The sequence below is a fragment of the Rattus norvegicus genome, chromosome 3, assembly GCF_036323735.1.
Source record: "Rattus norvegicus strain BN/NHsdMcwi chromosome 3, GRCr8, whole genome shotgun sequence".
Classification (NCBI taxonomy): Eukaryota; Metazoa; Chordata; class Mammalia; order Rodentia; family Muridae; genus Rattus; species Rattus norvegicus.
In genome coordinates, this window is record NC_086021.1 from 184,844,207 (window position 1) to 184,864,425 (window position 20,219).

A 20,219-nucleotide genomic window follows, 5' to 3' on the forward strand; every position below is an offset into this window, starting at 1 on the left:
GGCAGAGAGTAGTCTCCTCTTTTTTCCCAGGCATGTCTGCCCCTCTGAAGGTCTAGCACTCCCTCCCACAGGATTTGGGCACAGGGAGCTGTTTGACCGGGTCTCTTCAGATCAGGGCACAGTGTGGACTGCAGTTTACAGCAGCTTGATTGTGCTTATCTTCCTGTTCCCAGAGGCCCTATACAGTTTCCTCATAGGCCAGGGATGTGGGCAATGGTAGGGAGATTTGGCAGTCTCTACTGCTGTGCAGTCTCAGGAGTGCCCACAAGTCTGGGCGATGAACTCTCTTTCCTATGTCATTTTGTGAGTTCTTGAATTTCTGAATGTTCTACATTCAGTTTTGTGTGACTAATTTTGTCAATTGTTTAGAAATTAGTAGAAAAGAGGTAATAGGGTTCCTTCAGAAGTATTTCATTAGAATCCTTTTACCTTTCTATTACCTCCAGTCAATGGCATGATTCACAGAAATTCAATTCTTAGTTATAAACGGAGCTTCTGAGATGCAAGTTTCTCATGCGCTCATACTGCTGGTTCTGTAAATAGTACAAATCACACATATTGTAACATAATCCATAAAGCAGGAAGCAGACATTAAATGATGTGTGTGATGGGAGGAAATTTTATTCTGGTCCAGTCTATTTTCAGTCTGTGGGATTCTTTTATGTTCATGGGCATCTCTTTAGTTAAGTTAGGGAAGTTTACTTCTGAGAAAATTTGAAGATCTTTGCTGTCTCTTTAAGTTTGGCATCTTTATTATCCTCAATAACTACTAACCTTAAGTTTGCTCTTCTCACAACATTGCTGTGTTCTGGATTTCCTGGATGTTTTGACTTAGAAGTTTTGTGGGGGTTTTCTGCATTCTCTTTGACCGTTGTGTCAATGTTTTCTATGGTATCATCTGCCCCTGATATTCTCTCTCAATCCCTTACATTTTGTTGGTGATGCTTACATACTACTCCTGATCTCTTTCCTATGTTTCCTATCTTCAGGTTTGTCTCTCCTTGTGGTTTCCTTATTGTTCCTATTTACAATTTTAGATCCTAGATGACTTTGTTCAATTTCTTCCCCTCTTTCTTAGTTTTTTTTTTTAATGTAAATCTTTAGGGGATTTTAATGTTTCCTCCCTAAGGCAACTACTTATTTACATGTGTTCTGTATTGCTTTAAAGGAGGTAATTATGTCCTGCTTAAAATCCTCTATCATGACCATGAGATGTGATTTTCAATCCAAATCTTGCTTTGCTGGTATGTTGATATACCCATTACTTGTTGTGGTGAGAGAACTGCGTTGTGATGATGACATTAGTGTTGTTTTCTGATGCTTCGCTTCATATGCTTGCCTACTGCCATCCAGTTATTGCTAATGTTAGTTGATCTTGCTGTTTCTGACAATAGCTTGTTCCTCCTGCAGACTCATATGCCTTTGATCCTAGGAATGAGAATGCTCCTGGGAGACCAGTACTCTCTGGCCTTGTTTTTGGTCTGGAGGGCTATGACACACCCTTAGCACTGGGTACAGATAGAGACCAAGTCTGTCCTCTGCCAGGCCTCCCCACCACTCCATTGCCAAGATTGTTCCAAGCTCATCTCTCCTTTAACAACTGTGGAGCAAATGTGTGTTCCAACCTGTATGATTTGCAATGAGAGCACTCCTAAGAGACCATCTCAATGTTGCGAAGTTTTTGATCTAGAGAGCAATAGGACCGCCTCAGCTCTGGGAGCAGATGCAGACCATAAGGGTCGCATCCCAGGTTACTCAGACATTCCTGTGCCTTGCAAGCTCCTGGTGTATCTCCCTTTGGATAGTCAGTGGAGAGAAAGTGCAGTTTCACCTGTGGGCATAGGAGTGAGAGTGCTCCTGATAGACCACCCCTGAAGACCGGTTTTGGGTGTGCAGTTCCTTGGGAAAGCTCCAGCTTTTGGCGCAAATGGAGAGTGGAAGGCGGTATCATGATGTATCATGTACACATGTATTGTATCTTGTAGGATGTCCTGACCTATGATGATGTGCATGTGAACTTCACTCAGGAAGAGTGGGCATTGCTGAATCCTTCTCAGAAGAGTCTCTACCAAGGTATAATGCTGGAGACCTGTAGGAATCTCAGCGCTATAGGTAATTCAATGAATGTATCATTCACTTTGTAAAATATAGGCACAGCTGGTTTTGTTTAATATTTAATTTGTTTTTTTTTTTTTGGTTTTTTTTCGGAGCTGGGAACCAAACCCAGGGACACTTGCGCTTGCTAGGCAAGCACTCTACCACTGAGCTAAATCCCCAACCCTGATTCAGTTTTTTTTTTTATTTCACTTAAAATGAGGAAGAATGAAGTGAGTAAATCAGACATGGTTCTAAAGTTCACTAAAGATAGTATCTTAAATGTTGCCTAATTCCAATTATTTAACATAATTTCTCTGATACCATTTTTAGGATACATTTTGGAAGACAATACTACTGAAGAATATTATAAAAGTTCTGGAAGACATGGAAGGTAATTTTCACGTGAAAGATGATAAGATAATGCCTCCCACGAAAATTTCATGTGTGCAGCAAGTTTTAAAGAAAAGAAACAGGGTAAAATAAACACTGCATCAAATATTGATTAGGTCATCATTATATGTCTACACCCTTTTAATAAGCAAATAGTCCATAGTAAATTGTTCTGAACCATATTCTGTAACAGCATGACTAAATTTAATGATATGAACAGTCTATGAGATTTAAGAATGGTTTTGTGGAGAAACCTTAAACCCTGTACCACAGTTCTGTAAGGAAAACAAAGTGAAATTGTGTAAATGTAATGTAGAAGTTTTCTTTTGTAATGTGTTGACTGTTATGTGTTATTCTTCTTTTGATATGGATGTCATATGTCCCTGTCAATGCAAGCCAGGAGAGCATACTGATACTGAAAGAAGCAACATACCTCTCGCTTTTCCAGAACAATTAGAAGATGTACAGTAGATACCACTTTGAGGAGAGTTTCTTAATGTGGGAAAAGTTGATAAATGTTTCGTTTTTGACTATGATTGGTGACATTTACACATTCAAAGTGCTGAATCACTTTATGAGATTAGGGTTATAGAAATTGTCCTCTTTGCATTGGCTCATGTTGCAATTTTAGTATTCCTCAAAGATAGCAAAATTTGTCTTTGCAGTCAGTCTACAAATGCTCTGAGTTCATTGAGTTCTCTTCAAATATGTTAACACTCTTAATAGAAAAATTAGGGAATAAATATGAGTCATGTAATCAATTCTCTTCCTATTCCATGTGTCTTCAAACATTCAAGACAACCCATAATAAAAAGCAACACCTTTGAATGTAAACAAACTGATATTATGTTAAGATCATTTTGCTCTTTACACTTAAACCAAATTTGAAATGAATTCATAGATATAAAAAGATTCATGAATATAATTAATGTGAGAAAAAATTTACATGTGCCAATTGTATTTGCAGGTATGAAAGAAGTTTTACTGGAAAGCAAACCTTTGATTTTATTCTGTATGGTAATGACTTTGCAGTTCACAGTCATACCCAAAGGCATAATGCAGAAAAGCCCTATGAAGGTAACCTATGTGGTAAAGCTTTTGTACAGAGGAATAATCTCAAAACACATAAGAGGACACATAATGGAGAAGAACCTTCTGAATGTAACCAATGTTGTAAAGACTTTGTAAGAAGCAGTGCTCTCCAAAATCATGAAGGAACACACACAGGAGAGAAACTCTGTGAATGTAGTCAATGTGGTAAAGCCTTTGCACAAAGGAGCAGTCTCAAAAGACAAAAAAGGACATGTAATTGAGAAAAACGTTATAAATGTAACCAATGTTGTAAAGCCTTTGTCCAAAACCATGGTCTCCAAAAACATAAAAGGACCCATACAGGACAGAAACCCTATGAATGTCACCAATGTGGCAAAGCCTTTGCACAGAGCAGTCATCTCCAAATACATATAAGAACTCATACAGGAGAGAAACCCTATGAATATAACCAATGTGGTAAATCCTTTGCAGATAGCCGTAATCTCCAAACACATAAAAGAACACACACAGGAGAGAAACCCTATGAATGTAACCAATGTGGGAAAGCCTTTGCACAAAGGAGTCATCTCAAAAGACATATAAGAACTCATACAGGAGAGAAACCCTATGAATGTAACCAATGTGGCATAGCCTTTGTAGAAAGCCATACTCTCCAAATACGTATAAGAACTCACACAGGAGAGAAACCCTATGAATGTAACCTGTGTGGCCAAACCTTTGCATACAGCAGTAGTCTCCAACAACATAAAAGAACAGACACAGGAGAGAATGCCTATGAATGTAACCAATGTGGCAAAGCCTTTGCAGGAAGCAGTCATCTCCAAAGCCATATAAGAATTCATACAGGAGAGAAACTCTATGAATGTAACCAATGTGGCAAAGCCTTTGCACAGAGCAGTCATCTCCAAATACATATAAGAACTCATACAGGAGAGAAAACCTATGAATGTAACCAATGTGGCAAAGCCTTTGCAGACAGCCGTAATCTCCAAACACATAAAAGAACACACACAGGAGAGAAACCCTATGAATGTAACCAATGTGGGAAAGCCTTTGTAAAAAGGAGTCATCTCAAAAGACATATAGGAACTCATACAGGAGAGAAACCCTATGAATGTAACCAATGTGGCAAAGCCTTTGCAGAAAGCCGTACTCTCCAAATACGTATAAGAACTCACACAGGAGAGAAACCCTATGAATGTAACCAGTGTGGCCAAACCTTTGCATACAGCAGTAGTCTCCAACAACATAAAAGAACAGACACAGGAGAGAATGCCTATGAATGTCACCAATGTGGCAAACCCTTTGCAGGAAGCAGTCATCTCCAAAGCCATATAAGAATTCATACAGGAGAGAAACCCTATGAATGTAACCAATGTGGCAAAGCCTTTACACGAAGCAGTCATCTCCAAAGCCATATGAGAATTCATACAGAAGAGAAACCCTACGAATGTAACCAATGTGGCAAAGACTTTGCCTAAAGCAGCAGTCTCCAAAAACATAAAAGAACACACACTGGAGAGAAACCCTATGAATGTAATCAATGTTGTAAAGCCTTTTCAGGAAGCAGTCATCTCCAAAGCCATATAAGAACACATACAGGAGAGAAACCCTATGAATGTAACCAATGTGGCAAAGCCTTTGCAGAAAGCAGTTATCTCCAAAGACATATAAGAACACATACAGGAGAGAAACCCTTTAACTTTAACCAATGTTCCAAAGCTTTCTCACAAAGCAGTGGTCTCTAAAATCTTAAAAGTACACATACAGGAACAAAACTTTTTTGAATGCATCCATTGAGGTTTTATAACATTTATACAAAGCAGTGACCTCCAAATACATAAACAATCACATACAGCAGAGAAACCCAATGAATGTGTTACATGTTCTTAAACCATTAGACATCACAAGCATCTTCAACTGCATGACTTAATAGGTCCTAGAGAAAAATGCTTGGACTGTAACTGATGTGGTAAAACCTTTCCCAAAACAGTCATCTCCTAGCCCATAAAATAATACACACTGAATAGGAACCCTATGAATGTAACAAATGTGGTAAACCTTTTGCAAATCGCAGTACGTTCTAGGTAAATAAAAGAAGACATACTCAATAGAAACCCTATGAAGATAATCAGTGTGATTATGTCTGTGTATTTGAACGAGCAATCATCTTTCAAATACATAAAAGAAGACAAACAGGAGGGACACCCTATGAATGTAAGCAAAGTGTTAAAGCCTTCGCATATCAGTCATATTCAAAGGCACAAAATAAACCAATATTTAGAAAAATCCTTTGAGTGTATTTAATAAAACCTTATGAGTGCATTTAACCTGGTCAAACCTTCATGTATTTCTATAGACTTCACCAACATGAAACAATCCGTACCAGATAGTAACTTTGTGAATAGATTTAATATGGGGAGGTCTTTTCAATTCTCACATATCATCATCGGGGCAAAAAAATAAAGCTATGAAGGCATTGAATATGGTAAAGTCTTTGCACATTTCTAAAGTCTTTATCATCATGAAAATAATCATGCTGTAAAGATATGAGTATAAAAAATGTGGAAAAGCCTTTGTGCAATAGGGTTCTCTCAAATACAGCACAACGCAAACCCAGGTGATGAAAATGGTAGGAATTTATTGTAATAAAGCTGCTCCTGGATCATGGACAGAAAATGAAGTCAAAGCCTAAACTGTGACAAGTAAGACATCCCCTAATCACTGTGATGCAGAATGTCATAGAGTTGCCATCCCACAATCAAAATCTCTGACCAGAATGGTCCCTGTGTAAAAGAACTAGAAGAACAAAAATGGAGAAGAGCCTGAGGAAAAGGAGGTCCAAATTGATTTCCAGCTCAGTGGGAGGCACCAAGATCTGACACTATGATTCAGGCTATGGTATGCTTACACACAGGGGCCTATCATGACAGACTTCTGAAAGACCCTAGAAGCAGCTGAAAGAGTCAGATGGAGACATTTACACCCAACCAATGGGCAGAAACTGGGGACCCCTGTGGTTGAATTAGGAAAAGCCTGGAAGAACCTGAAGAGTGATCCTATATGAATACCAGCAATGTCAATTAACCTGGGCCCCTGGGATGTCTCAAACACTGAGCAACCAGCCGGTCAGCATATACATGAGCATAGGAGCCACCAACACATACAATAGAGGACATTTAGGTCTGGACCCATTCAGAGAAGATACACATATCTTCAGGAGACTTAGGGCACCACAATGTGGGATGGTGGGATGGGGACATCCTCTTAGGTGTGTTAGGGAGGAGGTGTGGGATGTGGAACTGTCAGGGTAGACCAGAAGGGGGATAACACTGGAATGAAAAAGAATTGAACAATCTATTAAAAAATAACGAAACACATCTGGGCCAATTTCAGATACATTTTCCCACTGTCCAGAATTTCGGGGTAGATGCTTATGTAGATTAAAGTGTCAACTGTTTTAGGATGTGGGTGTTACTGTTTAGCCAATGATATTCATTCGTTCTTTGATGTTAGAGTGCCCGTGTTGTGGTTTTTTTTTTTTTTTTTTCCGGAGCTGGGGACTGAACACAAGCCTAGCACTTGCTAGGAAAGCCCGTGTTGTGTTTTGAGGAGACTGAGATAAATAGCCGGGGCATTATTAGAGACCGTCATTATGTTTTCAAAAACATAAAGATGAGTAAAGGAAGGTGGCCACCAATGGGAAGTCCACAACTCCTGTCTGCCTGGGAACGTGAACTTAGTTTCACCAGATGATTAAAGGAGGGTGACTAAAAAAGGGAGGAACTCTTGGGGCTGGAGCTTGTTTCTTCGTTGCTTCTTCCCAATTGGTGTTGATTGGTTGTAATGTCCTCTAGTGCTAAATTGGTTCCCAAATTACATGAGAATCCTGCATTTGAGACCTGAGACTCCCTATCCCCAGCACGTTCTTATTGGTGAAATTACAAGAGGCCAATGTCTAGGCAAAGACAGAGGAATCACTTTTGAATTCAAGAGCAAGGAGGATCACCAGACCAGGAAACAAATTGGATGCAGGCTTGAGAGCTGAGAAAGACAGATTACAGTCCATGTAAGTTTCAGGGAAGAGGAGCCTCAGCGGTAGCTCCCCAAGTCGATTTTGAGTAGCAAAGATGTGATAAAGTTTTTACTAAGCAATCAATCAGAACTTTCACAGGGGCGGGGGGCGTTAGCAATGTTGAAGTTTGGGAGTGGCCCAGGCAGTGAGATGATTTATGCATATTAAATACAGAACTGTGTGTATGTGTGCTTGTGGTGGGTGGTTTCTTGTGTGTGTGTGTGTGTGTGTGTGTGTGTGTGTGTTGTGTGTGTGTGTCTATCCTACATTTGAACATCCATACCATAGACTGTTGTGGATATGTACATATTTTTTAAAGTTCTGAGGTTCTTCAGGTACCAAATAGGTACCATTTGGTACTTCCACTTCAAGGATGTCATCAAAGGAGATTATCTAAAGATGCTAGATAACGTAAAAGAAATGAGATGTATTTTTAATAAAATATTTAGTGTGTGTTTGTGTGTGTGTCTTTATTGTGATATGAGTTATTAAGTCATGTAAGATATGGAGATTGGGAGGCAAAATTTTAAGTCTTATTTATACAGTGTTTGAACTTACGTTGTGAGTATTATATACAGTAGACATTTCCTATTGCAAAGATATGTAAATAAAATTAGCTAAAACATAGTCGTAAAACTTGTCTTCTGTACATATTGTAAAATAACAAGTGTTTTTTAATTATTGCCATGTCCACGAGAATAGGCAGCGAAGTTAAGAGAACAGACAGGACAAGCAGCCAACAGGCTGGGGGACCATCATTTTTTCAGTTGTTTGGGAACACATATAAATAACAGTCTTCAAGCTGCACATAGGCTGTACATGTTTTCGGGTGTGGGCACAGGTCCAGGCCATGAATGCTCTTTGGTTTTTGGATAATTTTCTGGGACCGCTTAAGTACTGAGGTCAATGAACTCTGTTGTTCTACTTGTGAAGTTCTTATTACTTCCAGATTCCTCAATTCCTCCTTGAAAATATTCCACCAGTTCCTGGAGCTACCTCCAATATTTGGCCATTTTGGAAAGCTAGTATCTGGAGCCTCGAAGAGGACAGATATGCTAGGCCCCTGTCTGTAAGGATGCAGCGTATCATTAATGCTGTCAGAGATTGGTTCTTATCTATGAGATGGCTCTGAAGTTGGACCAGTCATTGGTAGCCCATTCCCTCAGACCCCACTCCTTCTTTGTCTCTGCACCTCCTGTAGGCAGGAAGGTTTTGTAGATGGGTTAGTATGATGATTCCTTCACTGGGATTCCAGGGAGGTTACATAAGGTGGTGACTTCAGGTTCTACCTCACACGCTCCTTGGAGTGCGTCTCAGCTACCATCACACTAAATACATTCCATGGAGCATCCCCCAACCAGATCTCTGGCACATCCTAGACAATCATGTCCCAATCATATTATTCCTTCTGGAATTGCCCCCTACCTCCTCATATCTGTCATCATTTAGTGTGTTGGGGTCCCTTGGTAGGGTCACAGCAATCGGGAGAGTGAGCAGGCAGAGAAACTGTGCAACAATTTGCGCTCTCTCAGTACCATTTATACGAAAGCAATATAAAAATTTCTCACAGCTTCTAAATCGAAACAGCCTTTACTACACAAACGGTAGTTCATCTGGGTACAAGCAAACCTAAATCAACTTGCAGTTTGAGATGTCTGTCTGGGGTCATAGTGTTCTGAGTGTGGCTAGGGGTCAGCTCACACCTTCATCCTTGCATGTTACCTTCCATGGTTTAACTGCTTACAATAGACACGGTAAACAAGGCAAACCTCATAAAGGACATCATTTAGATAGGATTGGCTTACAGGTTCAGAGTTTCAGCCCACTATCATCAAGAGAGGAACATGGCAGCATCCTTGTAGGCATAGTACAGCAGGATCTCAGAGTTCTACATCATTATCTGAAGGCTGCTAGCAGAATACTGGCTTCCAGGCAGCTAGGAAAGGGATCATAATGACCACAGCCACAGTGATATACCTGCTCCAATGGTACACACCTAACAACTCCACCCACTTGGCCAAGCATGTACAAAACAACACAAGGTAAGTTCTTTATTATCTGAGCTATTTACAGCCTGACTCAGTGGAGTAACTATTGACAAAAGAGCATTCTGCACAAGAGGTACAATTTATGAAGCTGTGCACACTTTCTCAGACTGAAAGGCCCAGGGATTCATCACAAGCTGTTGTACCCTCTGGGCATCTGTGACCTCTCTGTGTGGAGCAAAGTTTCAGCCCCTCACTCGGCTTGGTGCTTCTGGTGATTTAGATGGAGCAAAGTTAGGGATGCCTCCTAATGTCCATCAACCTATCTTCTGTGTCCCAGCTGCCCTGCTTCCGTCATCTTTGCAATTCCACTTCACTCCCACCTGCTTGACTCCACCTCTTCTTCCTCATCTTCCTATTCTTTTCATTCTTCTCCTGCATATCTTCCTGCTCCCCCTCCTCCTCTTATTTTCATTGCTTGTTTTTCCTTTTACTTGCAGTAATGTACACAGTATCTGTGATCTACCATCCTTCTACATACAGGTATCCAATTCAGCATGTTAAGAAGATGATGTACCAATCGCCAAGAATATATACATAGTAACTTTCATATTCCAAACCTATACTCTGTGTCTATTGAAACATTAATTTTCACTTTTCTCACCCACATATTGGCTCTGACTAAATACTAACTCTGTATGTTTGAAAGCTCTAAGGAACATGAAGTGTTTGTTGGTCATTGTGAAGGTGGCTCATTTCACTTTGCCTGAGGACCTCCTGGTGGTTTGAAAGAGAACACTAACTATACTCTCATATGTTTGCATATTCTGTCCCTGGTTGGTGGGACAATTCGGGAAAAGATTAGTTGGTATGACTTACTAACGGACTTGTGTTTCCCAGGGAAGGAACAGGCAGACTTTGACGTGTCTAAAGCCCAAGGAATACTGAGTGTCTCTTTTCTGCCTCATCCTTGTGGATCAGGATTCAAGGTGTAATGTCTTACCTATTGTGGCAACATGATGACACTTGCTGATTACCACCACTTTCAGTGCCATGATGATACATTCTTGTGTGTGTGTGTGTGTGTGTGTGTGTGTGTGTGTGTGTGTGTGTGTGATATTCCAAATATTCAGTTTTACCACTGAAGACTCAGGAGGCCAATGTTTTGGTGAAAGTCTTCTAGATCCAAAGGCAAAGTGAGAACCCAGCTGACCTTATTCCTAAACTGACTACCCAAAAATAAAGGGTCTTTCTCTTTCTCCAAGCTACCTTAAATACTCCTTAGCTCATTGCCTCCCTTTCCACATCCTGTGTTCATTCACTCTCAATTGTCACATTCTTTTAATTTTGATTTATGGTTAAGTTCATTTAATCCTGTTTATAGAAATATCTCAGTTTCACTGTTATGCCTTAGAGCTGAGCAATGGCTCACCAAGCAACAGGTTTTTCAAATTCACAAACTTGGAGCTCACAATAAGAATAAATGTCTTGCAAAAATGGCTGCAAAATCTTACTGTACTTACTATGAAACTGTAAGTCCTCAGTGAGCTTTTCTATGTGTTTCCTTTGTTATGGTATTTTATCAGAACAATAGAAAAACCACTAAGGGACTTGAATGTTCATCCACATTATGGCAGATGTGTTGACTGATACTCTGTTCTCTGTATAAATCATTCATTCCTTACTTCTTCATCTCTCTAATGAAGTCTGGATGTTTCAACTTGCATGTCTTGAGAATATGGGTGTGATGAACCTGTGTGGAAACCTATATGACACCTGGTGTTCAGTTGTTCTATAAGTGGAATCATGGGCTTCCCTGCTAATTCTTTGGTTGGTTGCCCTAAGGCTGTCACCATACCATTTTGTATAGAATGGGATCTTGTCATAATCCCCCAACCATGCACAAGTGCTCTGGTTTGTTCAAAGCCCAGAAGACTTACTTTTCAGTTTGTCTCACCGACCATAGAAATGAAGAGGATGTGATGGATCCTTATAATTGTCAACTTGGCACAATCTGGAATCACAGGAAGGAAAGTCTCAAGCAGGGATCATTTGAATCAGGTTAGCATGTGACTATATGTGTGGGATACTGTCATAATTATGTTTCTTGAGGTGAATATACTCACTAAGGTGAGTGCTTCCATTTCCTAGGGACGGACCCTGGTTGTGGAAGAATTCAGAAAGTGAACTGTTCATTAGCCCACATAATCTAAGCAATCTCTGCTCTTGTCAGTGGACAGCTGCGTACTCTCGTATCAAGCTCCTGACCCTTTGACATCATCTAATAATGAGATATAGCCAGGAACTGTGATCTCAAATTATATTTTCTTTCCCAAGTTGGTATTGTTACTATATTTTATTTTAACAATAGCAATGAGCCTTAGAAATAAATTTAAGCGCAAGGCCCTGGGTTCGGTCCCCAGCTCCAAAAAAAAAAAAGAACCAAAAAAAAAAAAAAGAAATAAATTTAAACATTTCATTTCTACTTGTAGGATTTTTTAAAAATGAAACTTAAAGAGAATATGACTTGGATGGGGTAGTCTACAGAATACTAAGTTTATGGTTTTAGAGACATGTATTCCTGTCTCCTGGGATTAAAAGATTTTTCTAAATGGCTGGAGCTAATTTAGTTTGGTGGAACCTTGGCAAAAGATCATTACTTCCTTAATTCAATTTACTAACCTTCAAGGGAGGATTCAGCTCCATTTCACTGGATAACATTAATACTCAAATCATATATTTTGTACTTTTCCTCTCTCAACTTCCCGTTTTTCATTAAAGTGCTCTACATGAGACTTAACCTGAAAACAAAGTCTATGATGGGTATTTCTGAGACTTCTTTGTCAAGACAATTAATCTGAATCTTTTCACCTTAGCCTTGAGCAGACTCTTCAGACAAGGCATAAAGTAGTGACATTATGCAACAAAATACTGCATAAGCAGTCTATACAGCACATACTGAAATCGTTCTCCTTTGAACCCTCTTGGGCCAAGCCTGCACAATACAAATCACTCTCAGTAACAAAGATTGCCCCATTCCTAATAAGAAAACACATTAAGTCCCATGTAAAGCATTCCATTGCTATCCAAATCCAAAGTCCCAAAGTCCACATTCTTTCAAAGAAAAGGATGAACAGGCCTATCACAGCAATACCCCAGGCCCTGGTACCAGTTTCTGTCTCACTTAGGGTTTTATTTCCGTGAACACACACAATGGTCAATGCAAGTTTTTGCAGCACAACATTTAATTGGGGCAGGCATACAAGTATAGAGGTTTAATCCATTATCATCAAGAAGAGAGCATGGCAGCATCCAGGGGGGCATGGTGCAGAATGATCTGAGTTCTACATCTTCACCCAAAGAAAGCCAGGAACAGACTAATCATCTGAGGGAGTAGGTAGGAGGAGGATCTCAAAGGCCATCACACAGTGACACACAACCTCAAACAAGGCCTTCCCTGATAATAGTGCAAATCCCTGGGCCAAGCATATGCAAACCATCACAATTTATAATGAGATGAACATGGGTTTTTTCTTTGAGTTTGTTTATACAATGAATTACATTTATGGAGTTACATATACTTTACCATCCCTGCATTCCTTGGATGAAACCTTCTTGATCGGGATGGGTGATTATTTTGATGTGTTCTGGGATTTAGATTGCTAGAAATTTATTGAGTATTTTGTAATAGGTATTCTTATGGGAAATTGATCTGGAGTTCTCTTTGATGGGTGTTTGTGTGCTCCCCTGCCGGGAAATTCCACCAGTTATACCTCCCCCACTCATTTGTGGTTTTATTACCTAGTTACATCCTCTCCTCTTGGTAGTCACATGACCGGTAGGAATGGCAGAGACTTTCCACCACCCAAAACCACAGCATTGTTCCAGGAACCAAGGACAATCTGACTATAGCTCCAAAAAAATCCTTGTGGGCCTTGATAGCCCCATCCCCATTCCTGTGGCTTTTTTTTTTTTTTTGGTTGTTGTCCTTAAATATAGCATATATCTGTAGAATGGGGTTCTTAGCCATCTTCTCCTGCTTGAAGGCTGAGGAACCCCGATGCCCCAGAATTAATAAACCTCTTGCTGATTGCATCGAATCTAGGCTCTGGTGGTCTTTGGTTACCTGTGGATCTTTGGTGGTATTCCTTCGGGTCCAAGAGTATCTGTGTAGAAAATTTTCCACTTTCTCCTGATGTTCAAGTTTTGTTGAGTATAGGTGTTTGGAATGGGATCTCATAATTATTTAGTATTTTCTGTTTCTGCTGTTTTTTCTCCCTTTTCATTTCTGATTTTGTTAATTTCGAAACAGTCAAGGTGCCCTCCCCTGAGTTCGGCAAAGGTTTTTCTACCTTGGCCATTTTCTCAAAGAACTAGCTTCTGGTTTTTTTCATTCTACATAGAGTTTGTTTTGTTGTTGTTGTTGTTGTTGTTGTTGTTTCTTTGTATTTGTTTTGTTTGATTTTTCTTTTTGTTTTTCTTTTTTGTTTCTTTCTTTGTTTCCACTTGGTTGTTGACAGCACTGAGTTTCAGTATGCCATGCTGTCTTTGTGAGTATTTGTTCCATTTTGTTCTAGAGCTTGCAAGTGTGTTGTCAAGCTGCTGCTGTACTCTCTCCAGTTTGATTTTGGAGAAACTCAGAACTTTGAGTTCTCTTGTTAAGTGTGCTTTCATTGTGTCCCATGAGTTTGGGTATGTTGTCCCTTCATTTGCATTAAATTCTTAAAAGTCTTTAATTTTTTTTCTTTTTTCCTTAACTAATTATGTTGTTGTAAAATTATTAAATATATAATGGTTGTCTTTTACTCCCTCTAGATCCAGCATTTGGGTCTTTCTTACTTACAGTTGGGTATTTCTTATTTACATTTCAATTATAATTACATTTACTGGTTTCCAGGGAAACATCCACCTAACCCCTTCCCCTCTCCTTCTGTATGGGTATGGAGTATGCTAAGCAGTCCTGTTTAAGATTAGGATAGTAGTATATATGTTTGTTTAGCAGGATTGTCCAGATATTTGTCTCCAAACCATAAAAAAGGGGACAAATCTTGTTTAAACTCAGCGATAAGGCCCATGATGGTATAAAAAACAGGACCCTAATAAAATGCTCAAGATGAGATTAGAGTGTCACAAACAACATTGAGGCCTGGTCTTCCATATGGATACGATTATCAGTTCCAAGTCAAATGTGGACTTGGATAGGAATGTTTTTTGGATACTTAGGGTTCCCTTTGTACAGCACTGTTTTATTAGACTTCTCCTGAGTTTGTACCATTTTATGAGAGTTACTGACGGCTTCATAGAAATTTCCACTTGGTTCTACTTATCCCCTGTAAATAGTAAAAAACACGCTACTCTTCAGAAGCTCACTTCCTATAAGACACAGCTTGTGCATGATCTACCCACCACAGCTGCTGCAGATTCTACCTTCTACCTTTCCTAGCATTGTCATCCTCTGGACCTCCAAATCAGGATCCCATCACTGGAAAAGAAACTACTATGTCAGGACTCTCATGCACTTAAGAAATGATTCTGGGGATCTTTGCTGTGTCAATCTGCTAGCTGCCTACGTAGCACTTGCAATCCTTATTTAAACTGTATTTCAACAACCTGAGGTCTTTTCTGGATAGAAAATCATCCATCCCAGCATATGTGGAATCCAAAACACTGTTTTTTGGCTAGCTCCTCTTTTAGCATTACACAGAACGGAGCCCATGGTATCATTAAATTGTTGATATTTTAATTGTATGGGAAGTGATTTCTTTCTGGGATATATTAACTCTGAGAGAGCTGTATCTTCTAGTCTGTATTGAAATGATTCTCAGACAATGTAGTCTTAGACTAGCCTAAGACTCAGGTAGCCTTGATCTTGGTCAGTTGCTCCCCAGGGCGATGACCTTGCATTCTTTTACTGGAAATGCCTAAATTTTTGAGATAAAGGAATGAAGCAAAATGATTTTTTATACTTGCTTTTTTGAGTCATATAATGAACTGTCCATTTTTTCTACCTTCACATGAGAACCAGGGGAATTGTGTACTCTCTTAACTGTCAGATGAAAAAGGGCGGGCAATAGCTAGATCAACAACCAAAGTTGAAGGGAGTCTGCTGTAGCAGTCGCCATTCTGGAGAAGTACCTGATTCAGGCAGGGTGAAAAATTTGTAATTTCACATCACATATTAAATAATACATGTAATAAAAAAGTAGATTAGTGGATCCTTAATTTTTTTTAATGTGGAAATCCATTGATATAATTCAGTATATAAAAACTGAAAAATGTCACATGATTATATCATTAGATGCTGAAAAATATCGGGAAAATTCCATCATTTCTTTTTTTTTTTTAAAGACACCTTCACACTTTTTACTCCCTTTACCTAATGCGTCCTTAATGCACAAACAACCTAAAGAATCCAATTAAAAGAATCGAAGTTTACAACACGGTGGGACAGCGAGACCGCCATGGTTCTATATCATGACACAGTGAGTGAAGGGTTAATTTGGAATTTCTGCTCCATAAACTGTTCCCAAATGGTTTGCTGCACCCATAAGAGATAAATACACAATACTGCCGCTGCTGATCCATAGCATGGCTTCTTTTCTTTTCTTTTCTTCTCTTTTCTTTTTTTTTTAAGCTGAGCACAACTATTATCATTTTGTAATTAAAAGCATAAAATATATCTAACACCCAGTCCAACACTATATCAGTTATACAGAATATTTAGTTATCCATTCCATTATTATCCATTATTTAAGAAAGGCCTAAAATCTATATTATATCTTGCTAGCTTGTACACTATCTGATAACTATCCAATAAAATATGTATTTTCAGAGTTAAACAGCCTGATAGGCTATGAAACTAGAATCAGTCTTCAACCCCATCAGAAATCTGAGAACGACCAAATATCTATACACATAGGAAGCCTGACATGGCTTCCAGAACTGAGAGGTTGTAGAGACAAATCTCCACTAGTGCAGTCGCCTGTTAGGAACATGTGAGTGCAAGTCTTCAGTCTTCGGGCCCAAAATCAACTGACAGACTCTTGAAATGGAGATTTTGAAGGGCTAATCACCCTGTCTTGGCAGTTTATCAGTCAAATATTCTGCATAATTTGTCCTTTTCTGGACAGTATAGTCTGCAGATGAAACAGGCAGTTTTGTCAAGTGGCTGCCTAGCCACAAATTATTTCCTCACCTGAAGGTAGAGATGTTCACATTCTTCGTTAAATCCACCAAAGGGGAACAGTTAGGAGCAGATATGACTCAAAAAAAGATAAATAACTTTAAATCTCATACTTTGTGGATTTCTGACGTTTGTGAAAACCATCTATGTATATGAGACTATCTGGACTGTTGTCTTTATATCTTTTTTCTTTTTCAGTTACTACTGTACTTTATTGTGTTCAACGAAATCATCATGTTACAAAAATAGCAAGCTGCCATAATAAAAAATAAGGCTCCTCTATCCAGCACCAGATAGCATCATTTTACTTTCAAGCTTAGAAATTGCACACTTGTATATAAACCAACCGAAGATGAGCATTGAGAGTTCATCTTGTTGGATTTTTCCTTTGATGAATATGAAGTGTCCTTCCTTATCTTTCTAGATGACTTTTAATTGAAAATTGATTTTATTTGATATTAGAATGGCTACTCCAGCTTGCTTCTTCTGACCATTTGCTGGGAAAGTTGTTTTCCAGCCTTTCACTCTGAGGTAGTGTCTGTCTTTGTCTCTGAGGTGTGTTTCCTGTAGGCAGCAGAATGCAGGGTCCTCATTGCGTATCCAGTTGTTAATCTATGTCTTTTTATTGGGGAGTTGAGGCCATTGATGTTGAGAGATATTAAGGAATAGTGATTATTGCTTCCTGTTATATTCATATTTGGATGTGAGGTTATGTTTGTGTGCTTTTCTTCTCTTTGTTTTGTTGCCAAGACGATTAGTTTCTTGCTTCTTCTAGGGTATAGCTTGTCTCCTTATGTTGGGCCCTACCCTTTATTATCCTTTGTAGTGCTGGATTTGTAGAAAGATATTGTGTAAATTTGGTTTTCTCATGGAATATCTTGGTTTCTCCATCTATGTTAATTGAGAGTTTTGCAGGATACAGTAACCTGGGCTGGCACTTGTGTTCTCTTAGGGTCTGCATGACATCTGTCCAGGATCGTCTGGCCTTCATAGTTTCCGGCGAAAAGTCTGGTGTGATTCTGATAGGTCTGCCTTTATATGTTACTTGACCTTTCTCCCTTACTGCTTTTAATATTCTTTCTTTATTTTGTGCGTTTGGTGTTTTGACTCTTATGTGAAGGGAGGTGTTTCTTTTCTGGTCCAATCTATTTGGAGTTCTGTAGGCTTCTTGTATGCCTATGGGTATCTCTTTTTTTAGGTTAGGGAAGTTTTCTTCTATGATTTTGTTGAAGATATTTACTGGTCCTTTGAGCTGGGAGTCTTCACTCTCTTCTATACCTATTATCCTTAGGTTTGATCTTCTCATTGAGTCCTGGATTTCCTGTATGTTTTGGACCAGTAGCTTTTTCTGCTTTACATTTTCTCTGACAGTTGAGTCAATGATTTCTCTGGAATCTTCTGCTCCCGAGATTCTCCCTTCCATCTCTTGTATTCTGTTGGTGAAGCTTGTATCTACAGCTCCTTGTCTTTTCTTTTGATTTTCTATGTCCAGGGTTGTTTCCATGTGTTCTTTCTTGATTGCTTCTATTTCCATTTTTAATTCCTTCAACTGTTTGATTGTGTTTTCCTAGAATTCTTTCAGGGATTTTTGTGTCTCCTCTCTATGGGTTTCTACTTGTTTATTTATGTTTTCCTGGAATTCTTTCAGGCATTTTTGCGATTCCTCTCTGTAGGCTTCTACTTGTTCTCTAAGGGAGTTCTCCATGTCTTTCTTGAAGTCCTCCAGCATCATGATCAAATACGATTTTGAAACTAGATCTTGCTTTTCTGGTGTGTTTGGATATTCCATGTTTATTTTGGTGGGAGAATTGGGCTCCGATGATGCCATGTAGTCTTGGTTTCTGTTGCTTGGGTTCCTGGGCTTGCCTCTCGCCATCAGATTATCTCTAGTGTTACTTTGTTCTGCTATTTCTGACAGTGGCTAGACTGTCCTATAAGCCTGTGTGTCAGGAGTGCTGTAGACCTGTTTTCCTGTTTTCTTTCAGCCAGTTATGTGGACAGAGTGTTCTGCTTTCGGGCGTGTAGTTTTTCCTCTCTACAGGTCTTCAGCTGTTCCTGTGGGCCTGTGTCTTGAGTTCACCAGGCAGGTTTCTTGCAGGGGAAAAGTTGGTCCTACCTGTGGTTCCAAGGCTCAAGTTTGCTCGTGGGGTACTGCCTAAGTCCTCTCCGCGGCGGCAGCAACCGGGAAGATCTGCGCCGCTCCTTCCGGGAGCCTCCGTGCACCAGGGTTCCAGATGGTGTTTGGTGTTTTCCTCTGGCGTCTGGACGTGCGCAGAGTGCAGTCTCTTCTGGCCTCCCAGGCGCGCCTGCCTCTCTGAAGGTTCAGCTCTCCCTCCCACGGGATTTGGGTGCAGAGAACTGTTTATCCGGTCTGTTTCCTTCAGGTTCCGGCGGTGTCTGAGGCGCAGGGGTCCTGCCGCTCCTGGGCCCTCCTCTACGGGAACCCAGAGGCCTTAAACAGTTGCCTCTTGGCCAGGGATGTGGGCAGGGGTGGGCAGTGTTGGTGGTCTCCTCCGCTCTGCAGCCTCAGGAGTGCCCACCTGACCAGGCGTTGAGGTCTCTCTCCCACAGGATTTGGTAGCAGAGAGCTGCTGCGGGCCAGGATCCGCGGGTGTGGGACTTCCGGTAAACACAGGAAGTGCCCTGTCCTGTGGTTCCAAGGCTCAAGTTTGCTCATAGGGTACTGCCTAAGTCCTTTCCGCGGCGGCAGCAACCGGGAAGATCTGCGCCGCTCTTTCCGGTAGCCTCCGTGCACCAGGGTTCCAGATGGTGTTTGGTGTTTTCCTCTGGCGTCTGGACATGCGCAGAGTACAGTCTCTTCTGGCCTCCCAGGCATGCCCGCCTCTCTGAAGGTTCACCTCTCCCTTCCACGGGATTTGGGTGCAGAGAACTAGATCCTTAATTTTTGAAGATGAGCTTGAGACAGTGGATGATAAATTCCTATTTTAGGACCCGTAATATAGAGATATGTGCAATCTTTGTTTACAAAATTAAATCATCCCCAAATTTTATAGCAGATGCCATCTTCTGTAGCTTGGTGTGTCATGATATAGATCTCAGAAGTTAACATTTCACATAGGGACAAGGATAAAAACTATCTTATTAATGCCATTCCTTCTATGAAGAAGTACCTGCTGTTTTTCAAAGTCACTTGTATTTATCTTTGCTTAATGTCAATTTTGATTATTACTTTATAAATTTCATTTTTTATGCACACATGCTATATTCCAGTACTTGGTTCTATTCTCTAATGTTTCCCAGGAATTAAGAATTTCATTTCTTCTTATAAAGAGAATTTATATCTTCCTTTTTCGAGCAACATCTCTGTAGCTCAGGCTTTCTTGAAGTCATCCAGTTAAGATTGATTTGACCACCTAATCCTGCCTCTACTGACCAGTGGTCAGAACAATGTCCTCAACTCTTTTCTCACTCTCGT

The 20,219-nt window shown here is 40.0% G+C and overlaps 1 protein-coding gene and 1 pseudogene across 1 annotated transcript in view; both read left to right on the forward strand.

Annotated features, from left to right (window-relative positions):
- Window positions 1-1,629: 1,629 nt before the first annotated feature.
- Zfp709-ps1 (zinc finger protein 709, pseudogene 1) lies at window positions 1,630-6,817 on the forward strand (annotated as a pseudogene).
- A 4,279-nt stretch (window positions 6,818-11,096) lies between these two features.
- LOC120101826 (zinc finger protein 431-like) overlaps window positions 11,097-20,219 on the forward strand; it is an 85,747-nt gene continuing 76,624 nt past the window's right edge. Inside the window, exon 1 of the mRNA XM_063285222.1 lies at window positions 11,097-11,132. Coding sequence (XP_063141292.1) covers window positions 11,097-11,132 — 36 coding nt within the window. The remainder of the gene's footprint in view (window positions 11,133-20,219) is intronic.